Genomic DNA, 12,988 nt, shown 5'->3' with positions numbered 1-12,988 from the left:
CTAATCATATTTAAATGATATCATTATATTAAGAAAATTTAAAAAAAATGGTAATAAATTAAATTAAAACCCTAAAGTTGAATAATTAAAATAAAAAGCACGTAGATCATTTTTGTTGGTAAAATAGTTTTATGCAGTAAGATCATCCTTACCTTCATGTTTTGAGCTTATCTCAAATTAAGTGTCTTTAAGCTAATTAAGCACTCTGAAATCTTAATGAAAATGGTCATTTATCTGGTCTTTTACAAACAAATAAAAGGCCTCCATAATAGCCATTTCCAGGAACATTGACTAGAAGTTCGTCCTCAAGTATCTCCTTGATTATCTTTGAGGGTTTGCATCATTGAAAATCCCTAACTCATTTTCCCGAATCTTAAAGACTAAACCTTGAACCCGAATCCCAAAGGTTAGTAGGTTGTGGAAAAGGGTTAGGGCTCAACCTGAATTTAAAGGCCAAGTGTATTAGGACCTCTATACTTATGGGCATTGAAGTCCTCTTAATTTGTACAAGATATCGTTAGGAATCTTCGAAAAGAAGCTTGGCATTGAGAAATAAAAGCCTAAGCCCTAAGTTTAAAATTGTAAAGTCTTATAAGCTAGACCTCGACATCTATAGGTGATAAGATTAGGGTATTTTTTGAAATTACTTGATGAAATCTCGTATGAATTAATAAAACATTGACATTCATTGATGTCAAGGTCATGATTTGTTTGGCCTATAAACGTATGTTGAATGAAGTCCTTTCCCACAACCCACTACCCCTAAAACTATCATATTTCTGTCAACTCTAAACCTTAAATTAAATCATTTGATAAATGATTGTTGAATTGTTTTCCTCTAACCTATTAAGATAAATCCATTTCTAGGTCAAGGATTTTAATCCAACTCCAACTTTAACCAGAGGAAATTTGGATTCACCTGATTCTATTATTTTTTATGACCACTGTCTTCCATAAGTGTTGAAGCATTATTCAACTATGGAAACATCATCCAAACTAATTGTAAACAAGGTCTATCATAAACCATAAATCCCCTTTAGGGTTAGTCATTAAAGATGTTTTTGTACTTGATTAATGCTATAAAACTTGAGGAGGTTCATGTTTATGAAAACACATTCTCGTTTAGAGAGTTGAGTTGTCTTCGTTTGAAGTTAGAGCTCGATAGAAATTCTTGAGTTAATAAGTCATTTAAGGTTGAATATGACGCCAGAAAACAAATTGGTGTAACATTTATCAAATGTTTCAAGTTAAGGTTTATGGTTCATGTTTGGGTTAGGAATCATAATTTTAAGTTTAGGAAAATGAATTATGGTTTGTTAGCGGCACAAACAAGTTTCCTTGTTATTTAAGAGAACTCTCTAGATGAATAATGTTGGCAATGCAAAATCAATAACATTTTTGAAAAATATTTTCTGGATGAGGAAAATCCTCTACTATTTTTTGAAATTGATATTACTATTTTACCATTTTGCCCTTTTTGTAAACAATATAAATAATAGATTATTCTACTCATTTTTCATAATACAAAAAAAATAGGAAAACTCAGTTTTCTCTTTTCTCTCCCATTCTTGCTCTCTAAAATTTTCAGTGTTTTACTAAATTACATTAGTGCGATATTCTGTCTAGGAGATTGGGTTTTAAGCGGGACCGTCTGTGACCCCTCCAATCTTTCCCAGGAATTAAACCTAGTGTGATTTACCCGAGTTTCTTCTAGTTATCTCCGAAATTTTACGAGATGAGTAATCCTTTTAAGTTTCATCTTCCTTATTCAGGTGTACGAATTTAGAAGTACTGTGTTAACCTGGGGGACGACGTCCATTTTCAATTACACTGATCAGGGCAAAATCGCTTCTAAAGAAATGGTTCTTCCATGACACAATGATTGCTTTATTTATTTATTCTTAATTTGATTTCCTATCTGTGCGAATGGTTTGTTTGCCATAGTATATTTCCAACAATTAAAAACCACCCAAATTGCGGTTCAAGGTGAGCCTAGAAGACGTGGTTTGTTAATACAGGACCCAAAGGTTTAAAGCTTAAGGAAATGGGTTAGGGTTAATTGGTGACATGAGCAAGATTATTGGTGGTTATATTCAAGTGCAGATACTAGCAAAAATCGCCTGGTTACTTAATGTTAGAGTTTATGGAAAAAGGATAGAGTTATGAGATGACGCAAGTAAAATTTTTGGTGGTTATGTTTGCTACAACAATCAATAAAAGTTGCTCAAATTGATGTAAGCTAATATATTGCGGGATGAATTATGTTGGTGCAACAAAATGGTTTCAGTAATTTGTTTTTGCTATTTGGATGAAAAAAAAAAAAAAGGTCACTTGGGGTTTGTCATTTCTTTGTAAGCAATTTGAATTCTTAATCGTGCATTTCACAATAACATTTCACGAACTTCACAATATCTTAGGGTTTTAATTGTGAGAAATAATCCCAAAACAAACAATATTTAAAGAAAAATGATGGTATTTGAATAAAAAACTATGTTTGATTCGATTTTGATATTTCTTTCATAATTTTTTTAAATAAATTTCAATACTATACATAACCTTTGATCCAAGGTTTAATGTGATATATGAAATTTAATTTTGTTTAAATTTATATCTAAAATTTTGATTTTATTCAATTATTACAAATAAAAAAATTAAGTTAAAATATGCTCTGAGTCCATGTACTCTTTATACATTTGAGATATAATCCCTTTATTTTTACTCTACTTTACTGATTTAAAATTTCAAGTCTAATTATTAACACCATTAAAATTCTTTTGTTAAATTTGTAGGTGTAACATTCTCAAATAAAAAAAACACATGATTGGTAGCATGTAGTGAAAAAATATTGTAAAGAACTTGAATTTAATAGAAAATTTTTAACATTGTTAGCAAATGGACTTACATTTTTAGATAAAAAAATAGAGGATCAATCCTTGAAATAAAAGTAGAGTGATTAAATTCCAAATGTATGAAGAGTACAAAATTTTGAGCATATTTTAACCCAAATGATATTATTACCATACCACCATTTTACAATTTCTATGTTGCATATATAAATAAGAATATTTATCTAATATGAAAATAAATTAAAGTATTAATTTCTTTTAATTATCTAAAATTACATCAAAATTAAAATTAAAGTTTCATGTATACATTTAAACCACAATCAAAATTTTATGTGTTTAATTGCACTAAATCACACACTAGATTGAAAATCATATTTAAATTTGAGATTTATCCCAAATTTATTCTTTAGTTTAATGGAAAAGATTTTGGACTTTTAAGTAATTTTATAAAAGTTACTAAATTATGAGACATCCATGATGTGGGCGAAAAACTTAATCTAACAAATTAATAAAAATTGATTTAAAAATAAATCTAGTTTTGATTGAAATGATAATATTAAGATAATGAAGATTTTAGTGTTTTGAGTTTAAATCTTATTCTATATATATTTATTTAAATTTTATATAAAAATATAAAATAGAAAGATATCCTCAAAAATAATATTTATTCAGATTATAAATATCATATTTATGGTTATAATTTAAAATGTTAGCCTGTTCTTTTATTAAATTTGATATGTATGATTCTAACCTATTTTATTAATATTTCCATATTTTAAATAAATGGTTAAGTTTTGTAAACTTGTTCTATTGAGGAAAATTGTCCCCACAAATTTGTGAGTAAAGAAAAATCTGCCAATAATTTGCTTTTATGGTTATAATTTAAAGTTTTTTTTTTAAGAAACGATCAAATATATAATGATTTCGGAAATGACTGTATCATACAATAAGTAATCATTATTATTTCAAAAAGAATTATCATTATCATTATATAAACAAAATAAAATAACCATTAATTTTAATATGATTATAAAAATATTATAAATTTGTAATATTTTATAAACACAATAGAAAACAGCGTAAGACATTAAATATGCCAATAATACATATATTAAATATTGATAATTTAATTTTAATTCGATTGATATATTATTATAATATAAAAAAATATAAATTTGAGTGAGTGGAATTTATGGAGTTTTAATTGATTGGGCAACTCACTTACTTATGATTGCTGTATTTGGGAGTCATAATCTTGAGCTGCATCTCAACTCTTTCTAGAACTTTTTCTTTATATAAGCTTTAAAGTTAATTCAAGGAAAAAAGTTGGCAGACATATGAAATAATTAATGTTTTAAACCTAATTATAAAGTATTCTTTTTTATATCAGTAATTGACTCTACAAGATCTTTAGCCTTTAAACCTTTCGTTAAAGTAAATCATATTGGTAAATTAAATTATTTTTTTAATAAATAAAGTAGAAATATAAATATGCAACTCTATAAACGTAACGTAATCCACGTCTTGTTCAAAGCTTCTGCTTTTATCGTCTCTGCTGTTTGATGTATTGCTCTTGTCTCTCAGACTTTCCCATGTATATATATCTTCTTTGACCCAAATTCATTGCCTCTAAATCTTTGTCTTAAAATCATGTTGCTTCTTGTTTTCTAGTTTTCCGCAAAAAAGATAACACACACCCAGTTTTGTCGTTGTTTTTGTTGTTAATTTCCCATCTTTGTTTTGTTTGAGGGAGAGAATTACTTTCGTTGAAAAAAAAAAAAACCAAGGAGATGGTGTCACGAAGTTTTTGTAAGAGAAGGGAAATGGCGGCGGTTTTTCCCGCCTGGATCATGGTAACGATTTTGGTTTTGGAGGCTAGCCTGGTTATGGGTGGTTTTCAAGCGAGTTTGAAACTGGAGAGAAGGATTCCACTGGTGAGTCATGAAGTGGAGCTGGGTCGACTCAGAGAATTCGATAGACTCAGGCATGGAAGGTTGTTGCAGTCTTCTGGCGGTGTCGTGGATTTTCCTGTTCGAGGCACCTATGATCCATTTCTTGTTGGGTAAATAAGTTGTTTACTTTTTCTTTTCAATTTGGGCTTCGTTTTTGGATCACCAGTTTCTAATTTTGGATTGAGTTTAAATTTTTCATCGGGTTTCCATTTCTTTCTTTCTTTTTTATAGATTATATTATACAAAATTACAAATAGGTTCTCCTCCAAAGGAATACTATGTACAAATTGATACTGGAAGTGATGTTCTATGGATAGGTTGCAATTCCTGCAATGGTTGCCCTGAATCTAGTGGACTTCAAGTAATTTTCTTCTTTTACTTTTCCTTTGTTTTTATTGTTCAATTTGGTATTTTGATTGAAACATAAAGAACTTAGAGCTATTATGTCGGGTTTGTTTTTTTACCCTGCCAGATTGAACTTAATTTGTATGATCCTGGAAGCTCATCAACATCTTCATTGGTCTCATGTTCAGACCAAAGATGTAATGCGGGCGTTCAATCATCCGATTCGGGTTGTTCCGGACAGGGAAATCAATGCAGTTACACATTTCAGTATGGAGATGGAAGTGGAACATCAGGGTATTATGTAGCTGATTTGTTGCATTTCAGTACAATTCTTGAGGGATCCATGACTGCAAACTCTACAGCTCCCATTATGTTTGGGTGAGCCAAATAGTTTTTCGATGTGGCTATACTAGTTGTGTGTGTTTTGATTTGTTGGCTTATTACGTTATGGATTGTGTAACAGGTGCAGTGTGTTACAGACCGGAGACTTGACAAAGTCTGATCGAGCAGTTGATGGAATCTTCGGGTTTGGACAGCAGAGTTTGTCCGTAATCTCACAACTTTCATCACAGGGAATGGCACCTAGAGTGTTTTCTCATTGCTTAAGAGGGAAAAATGGTGGTGGGGGTATACTTGTTTTCGGAGAGATTTTGGAACCCAATATGGTTTATACTCCGCTCGTCCCATCACAGTACGTTCTTTTATCGTTTGGTTGGAATTGTTATGTTTTCTTTCTTGTTTTATCTTATTGTAGAAGCTCCCGTTTTTTGTTATTAATCATTTGTGTTAATGGTCCCTGCATTGTAAGTTTCTTTACTGTTTCTGTTCCTTCCGATTTTTTATGTTATGCAATAGCGGTTATATGATACATAATCATACACAGGTTTCTTAGTAGTTGAGATCAAACCGAGCATGCAAAAAAGCCTGATCATTCTGTTGTTTCAGTTTACTAATTAGTACTCAGACATCTATTTTCTCTGGCTCAGGTCGTACTAGCTTACTAACCGCATAGGAGCAATGGGTTTGCTAGGCTGCTATATCCAAGAGTGTTAAGAAAAAAGACACTACTGGAGGTTTTCATTCTTACGGTGTAGTTTCTGAGTGAATAAACCCTAGTCCTTGTATTTAGCAGTTGGCTCTAAACTAGGGTTGATTGGTGTTTGAACATGATTTGTGTAATCATTGTACTAGCTGAGATACCCCTTGCAGAGACTAATCATGTGGGAAGGATATAAAAGATCATCGTTCAGCTTGTTTGATAATATATTATTTATGATTGGATTATAAAAGGGCTTGTGACAATTTGCTTAATCAATCTTGCACCACTAAATCTCAGGCCTCACTACAATCTTGATCTGCGGAGCATTTCCGTTGGTGGACAAGTTTTATCAATTGACCCATCAGTGTTTTCAACATCAAGTAGCCAAGGAACAATAGTTGATTCTGGGACAACTTTGGCATACCTAGCTGATGAAGCTTATGATGCTTTTGTAGATGCTGTAAGTATACTGCTCGGTTTTACTCATACTCGGATTCAGTTAAAATTATGCTCTTCATCTGTGATGCTTCTCTTTCTGGTTAATGAAACAAGTAGTGTGTGATTGCGGAGCATGAGCTTAATTGATTTACATTTGATTCTCTTGTCCAGATCACGAAAACTGTTTCGCAAACTGTGCGCCCTGTTCTTTCCAAAGGAAATCAATGTTATCTAATAACCTCCAGGTCAAATTCCAACTTATTATTTCATTTTGTTTCAGCTGTTAATTATTCTAACACGGTTATAACTGACATCATGTTAACATTCGATTCAGTGTCACCGACATATTCCCTCAAGTTAGTCTGAACTTTGCTGGTGGTGCCTCCTTGATTTTAAATCCGCCCGACTATCTCGTGCAGCAGAGCTCTATTGTGAGTTCAACCTTAATTTATTTCCAGATACCGAGAACTTTCAGTTTACGCTTACATGCTGCTTTAGTCTAATCTTTAGCCAAATTTTCAGTCGCGAAGTTGAAGTTATTGAAACAAGCTTTGAATTTAACTGTAGGCTGATGAACTTCCTTGTTTCTGCATCAAGGCGTTTTTTTTTTTCTTTTTTTCATATCCCAAATTTCTGAATGGAATAGGTGGCTTTGAGTTTTACAGGGTGGTGCTGCAGTTTGGTGCATCGGTTTTCAGAAAATTCAGGGTCAGGGAATAACAATTTTAGGAGGTATTTTCATCGAACAGAATGTTTTGATTGTTTGGAATTTATCTAGTTTGGAGACTTAATGAATTTTGGACCTTCAGGAAAGCGTTCAATTTTCATTAAGTTCCTAATATGATTACCTTGTGCAAGAAACTTAAGTGCTTCCGACCATTGAACTGGATAGGTTTGTCCTTGATCTTTGTTGGCAGATCTTGTTCTGAAAGACAAAATCATTGTTTATGATCTGGCAAATCAACGGATCGGATGGACTGACTATGACTGTAAGTTGGATCTTATGATTCCAAATGACAATATGTTCTGTTGATAATATATGGTGCAACAAACTTCTTAGTCTGGTAAACCGGCAGTTTCACCATATCGGTGTTGCAGATTAACAATAATGAAACTTTAGGCAGAAAATTTTAGAAGATCAAGTTTATATCATTGCTGATTCTGTTCTCTTCTGTATGTGATTAGGTTCAATGTCCGTCAATGTGTCGGCAAATCTTAACTCCGGAAGAACAGAATTTGTGAATGCAGGGCAGATGAGCAACGATGGTTCGTCACCATATCAACTTCAGAGCATCATAGCTTCGCTTCTAAATATGATCATGCTTGCTGCTCTACTGTTTTCCTAGCATATACTGCAAGGATTCAGGAATTAACAAACTTGGTTTCGTCATGTATTTTCTCACCCGGTTAGACCTAGTGACCGGCAGAAGTCGAATGCCGGTAGCTTGTGGTCGAAATGTAGGTTATTTTTCCATGGGAGTGTGGCTTCAGGTAAATGCTGTAAATTACATTCATAGGTGATCATGTTAACAGTCAATTCAATTTATACTAACCGAAGTTTTTCCTTTTAATTTATGTTAAAAAGGAAAATTAATAAAAAATTGTGGCATTAGGTTGATCATTTCTAAGTGTTATATTCCTTTTATCCGTCTCTTTTCCCCAACTTCTCAAAAACCACATTATTCCAACATACAATCTCTCTCCTCTCATTTTTAGTTTTTGTATCAATGAGTAATCCCACATTGTGAATGCCAACATCATTGTATGATGAATCTCTTATACAACCATTCCATTTCATTTAAATAATGCATTTTAATGAGTTAAATCCAAAATCACTTATTTAAACTATTTCCCACAAATTATTGGTTAATATAAAATAGATATTCGGATTCTAAAATATATATAATATTTAATTTTATCTTAGATGTGTACAGTGTTTTTTTATTATCAATTTGGTCTTTATTCTTTTTTTTATAACTAAATTTAGTCATTGACATTTCAAAAGAAACATAATAGTTTTTTTTTATTAACATAAATATTGAGTAAAACATTGATTTTTGTTAAGGATGTTGGTGTGACAATTTGCATGGTAGTTCACATGCAATTCATGCTAATATGATATTGTTTTATATCTCATGTCAATAAATAATTTAAAATTTATAAAACATTCAAAATTCAAAAAAGAAGTATGAAGTAAGTAAGAATTGTCATGCTGGCTATCATATTTAAAAATCTAAGGTTTTACTTGGTATCTCTATTAAAAGAATATCAATTCAACCATTTTTGAAAGTTTGATGGTTGATTTTTTACTCTCTTTAAACGATTAGGGACCAAATTTAACTCAAAAAAAAAATCATATTAACAAAAGATATAAATGTTATTCCACCTTAAAAAAAACCATCAATTACACGACAAAAGAAGCATCTCTTTAAAAATAAAATAAAAATTTAAATAAAACTATTATTTTATAAAAATATTATTGATTTAAATAATATATTTTACATAATTTTTCAACAGCTACCTTTTTAAAAAATATTATTTATAAATATTATTTGAAAAACACTATTTATATAATTTATATATTTTTACATTTATATCTATAATACATATATAAAAACATGAGTTTAGAAAACTTTATGAATTAACGAGAATACTTTTTATTTTCCTTCATAAACTTAAATTGATATTTAAAAATAATTATAAGTTAATAAAAGTTGAGATAATTATACATTCAGTGTAAGTGAAAAATGTTTTGTGAATTTGATCTACAAAGTAATTCAAATTTCAACAATTAATTTTTGATACAATAATAATTTTTAACCATTATCATTAAATGTGATTATTAGTATAAATATATTTTGTATTTATTTATTTACATAGTTCCAAATTTGTATATTATTTTAATAGTTTTTTTAATACTATGCTTTGCATTTATCAACCTCTCATTCTTGAGTTAAGCTTAAAAATAACACGAGGCTATGAAATGTCAATATTATTTTTATTAGAATATATATATTTTTTAATTTCAAAATGTTGCACATGTAAATTTAATAGAATAATTTTAACGATGAAAACAATTGGACCTGAATTTTGAAATTTAAAAAATAAAGAGGATAAATTCCTAAAAATAAAAGTAGGGGACTAAATTTCAAATGTACAAAGTGTGTAGAGACTAAGGTCCATTTTTTTCACAGAAAATGATTTACGGAAAATATTTTCTATATTTTTTTATATTTGTTTCATGGAAAACAATTTGGTTAACAAAAAAAAAAGCTCATTTTCTTGTAAATTGATTTGCCCTTTTGAAAAGTGTAAGTAATTTTTTGGAAAAGAACTATTTTATTAATAATATTATTTTTATATAAAATTAACTTGAATAAAATCTAATATTATTATATTATTAATAATTTTTATTTTAATTTTTAAAATACTGAAATATTAATATAAACTATTATAATATTTGATATTATTAAAATGCATATTTAATTATTTATATTTTTGATAAATTTTAATTATTTATATTTAATAATATAATAAATTATTAATAAAATTGAAAAAACTATTATTTTAATAAATATTTAATATTGCAATTTTGTTTTAATGATAGATTTTAACAATAATAATTTTAAAATTTAAATAATATTCTTAAAATATTATTGAAAAATATTTATATTAATATTTTAATAATATATATTACAATTTATAAATATTTTATAGTATAAAATATGAATATTTTAATTAAATAAATACTAATATTTATTTAAGTCATGATTATCTTCACTTCCAACTTTACTATATCACTATTCACTATTCACTCTCGTATCATATATTCTAGTAGATACCCTATATTTACGTCAAGTGGTTTTCATTTAATTATGAAACATATGACTGTTATTGTTGTTGGAAAAATGAAAGAAAGTAAGCATGCTTAACCTGCATATAATATCGAAAGCAAACACATACTACTATTTATTATAAAACTGATATATATTTCATATATTTTACACTATAACCAAACCACATTTAAGTTAACCATAACATGCGCAAAAAAACGCATTTGATTCAAAACACCTTTTAATTTTTTTTGTTGGTTGAATGTATTACTAAATCTTCATCATACGTTTTCTTCTAAATTTGATTTTTTTTTTTCAAATCATTCTCCTAATCATCAAGTTATGCAATTATGTATTTTCCTCCTAAAATACACAACTGATCGTACATTCAAGGAAAATCATTTACCTTTTTTTTTTTGAAATAAATAATTTAGCATTATATATTGAAAAGTAAAAGGCAAATTTGCTATTAAGGACTTCTATATTTTTGCTTTTCTTTTTAGGGCTTATGCGATTTGAAATTACAAGCTAGGTGTTTTATATTTTCAAAAAAGTAATAAATTTTAAAAGGATATCTCTGTGTTTTACGGGGGCTTCGCCCAAGTTTTAAAACAAAATCAATTTAAATACATATAAATTTTATATATACCATCATACTTACTTGCATCATTAATCACTGGGATTGGAGAGCAGGTGCTAATATTGCGGATTGAGGCATTTTTTTCAAAAGACCCGAAGTGGCAAAGCTTTGGGTAAAAATAATATTTGGTGCGGTTATTGCACTTAAATTATTTTTACGCTTTTTAAATTTTAAATAGGAAACCATATGAATAAATGAGAAACCCCATAAAAGAAAGATTAATGATTCATATAAATCACTTAATGGGAAATGTCCTGAATAAATCTAACGAGTGACTTATAATCCTGTTGTACAAAAAAAGGTTACTATCATGCCCTTTTCTGATGAATCATATAGTCTTACGACTTCATCTACTAATAAGAATAAGGTTAAAAAATGAATTGTGATTACAATTGAAAGTTTAAAACAACTGAAAAATGTATATGAGTTAATATATGCTCTAAAGTTGAAAAAATCATAAAAATTATGAAAAAAGGTTGGGTTTCTAGATTTTATGGAATGGAAATCAAGAATGAAATTCATTTTCATTATAAGACTTATTCTATCTCTTTTAGAAGATACTATGCCGCCACTCGGATTCGAACCGAGATGCTCTAGCATATAACAAACTGTTATTATTATTTGAATAACATAAATAATAATATTTTTAATAAGTTCATAATTTCAACACTAAAATACTTTATTTCAACACCACTTTTAAATTATTCTTTAGTAATTTTTTAAAATAACATTGCTAAATTTCTAGTTTTCTTTTTTCTTTTTCCAACTACATATCACTCCTAGGCTCATTATGTTTGTTTAAATTTAAATTTTAAAATATATTCTACTAATAAAATTTTAGTTCAAAAATTTCCTAAATAAAATTGTCATTTATCTTACATCACATAACACAAATATTTAGAGTAAGAATAAAATTAATTAATCTTAGCAATTTAATTTCACAATATTGAAGAATATAATATATATATATATTATAAAACTAAAAAGAATACAAATATTAAGAAAGAACAAAAGACAAAGGAATAAAAGATGATTAAATTCTCATTTTAAGATGTATATAAACTTGTACATGCCCTCTATTTATAGGGCTTTAAGAACTATAAGTTACAAGGCATTAAGACCAATATTTAAGGTACCCTACAAATAATTTAGGGGTTACAACATAGTAAATTTATAAGGTTATGAACATTCATTCTTTAGGAGTTACAATAGGATGGAATTTGGGGTTATGAACATTTATTTTATCAAATGATTTACAACAATATATTTAATATTACAAATATTTGATGTTCTAAAAAATTATACATATAATTAACTCAAATGCGTAGCCGAGATAAAAGAAACTAGCATGTATATGCAATTTAAATGAAATTTTAATTAGGCTTTGTTTATTATTAAATTTATATATAATATTTATTATTATTATTATAAAATATTATCAAATTAGATATTCTTTATTATGTTTATATATGATGTTTATTATTATAAAATATTATCTTACTATAAAATAAATTTCAATTGTTAAAAGAGAATGGTACTATAATATTTTGTAATAAATATATTTATATTGTACTTGTTTCACTAATAACAACATTTAGAAAATGATTTTAGGAAAATTGGTTAAATAATCGAAAAATTTTAAGTAAATCATCCAAAGCACCGAAAATATTAATTTTTAAAACACAATCATTGAGCATATTTTAACCTTCTTATTTTTAATATGTAATTTGATATAAACAATTAATCAATTCAGAGTGAGGCGTGGCTGTAACCATAAAAATTGCTTGCAAAATAAGGGGTGAAATTGAGCAAAATGTATAAAACAGGGCATAATTAGAAAAGAATGAAAAATTACGGGTTTAAGAATATAAAATGCAGTCTATTTTTTCACAAAA

The 12,988-nt window shown here is 28.1% G+C and overlaps 1 protein-coding gene across 2 annotated transcripts; it reads left to right on the top strand.

Annotated features, from left to right (window-relative positions):
• Positions 1-4,237: 4,237 nt before the first annotated feature.
• On the top strand, positions 4,238-8,191 carry LOC108471930 (aspartic proteinase 36-like). Of its 2 annotated transcripts, none has more exons than XM_017773473.2 (10): positions 4,238-4,908; positions 5,030-5,159; positions 5,271-5,521; positions 5,607-5,834; positions 6,480-6,642; positions 6,792-6,865; positions 6,955-7,051; positions 7,286-7,352; positions 7,538-7,609; positions 7,806-8,191. In XM_017773473.2, the coding sequence occupies exons 1-10, from the start codon at positions 4,637-4,639 to the stop codon at positions 7,964-7,966; spliced, it is 1,515 nt and encodes a 504-aa protein (XP_017628962.1). In that variant the 5' UTR covers positions 4,238-4,636; the 3' UTR covers positions 7,967-8,191. The 2 variants fall into 2 exon arrangements, with proteins under 2 accessions (XP_017628962.1, XP_017628967.1); XM_017773478.2 differs by having other exon boundaries at positions 7,513-7,609; positions 7,806-7,934.
• The last annotated feature ends 4,797 nt before the right edge of the window (positions 8,192-12,988 follow it).

The sequence above is a fragment of the Gossypium arboreum genome, chromosome 7 (genome assembly GCF_025698485.1).
Source record: "Gossypium arboreum isolate Shixiya-1 chromosome 7, ASM2569848v2, whole genome shotgun sequence".
Lineage (NCBI taxonomy): Eukaryota > Viridiplantae > Streptophyta > Magnoliopsida > Malvales > Malvaceae > Gossypium > Gossypium arboreum.
This window is presented reverse-complemented; position numbering and strand designations above follow the sequence as displayed.

Excerpts from the sequence above, each read along its gene's own strand:
- LOC108471930 (XM_017773473.2), top strand. The coding sequence starts at position 4,637 with ATGGTGTCACGAAGTTTTTGTAAGAGAAGGGAAATGGCGGCGGTTTTT. Across the intron at positions 7,353-7,537 it reads GGGAATAACAATTTTAGGAG|ATCTTGTTCTGAAAGACAAA; the intron begins GTATTTTCATCG and ends CTTTGTTGGCAG. Across the intron at positions 7,610-7,805 it reads CGGATGGACTGACTATGACT|GTTCAATGTCCGTCAATGTG; the intron begins GTAAGTTGGATC and ends GTATGTGATTAG.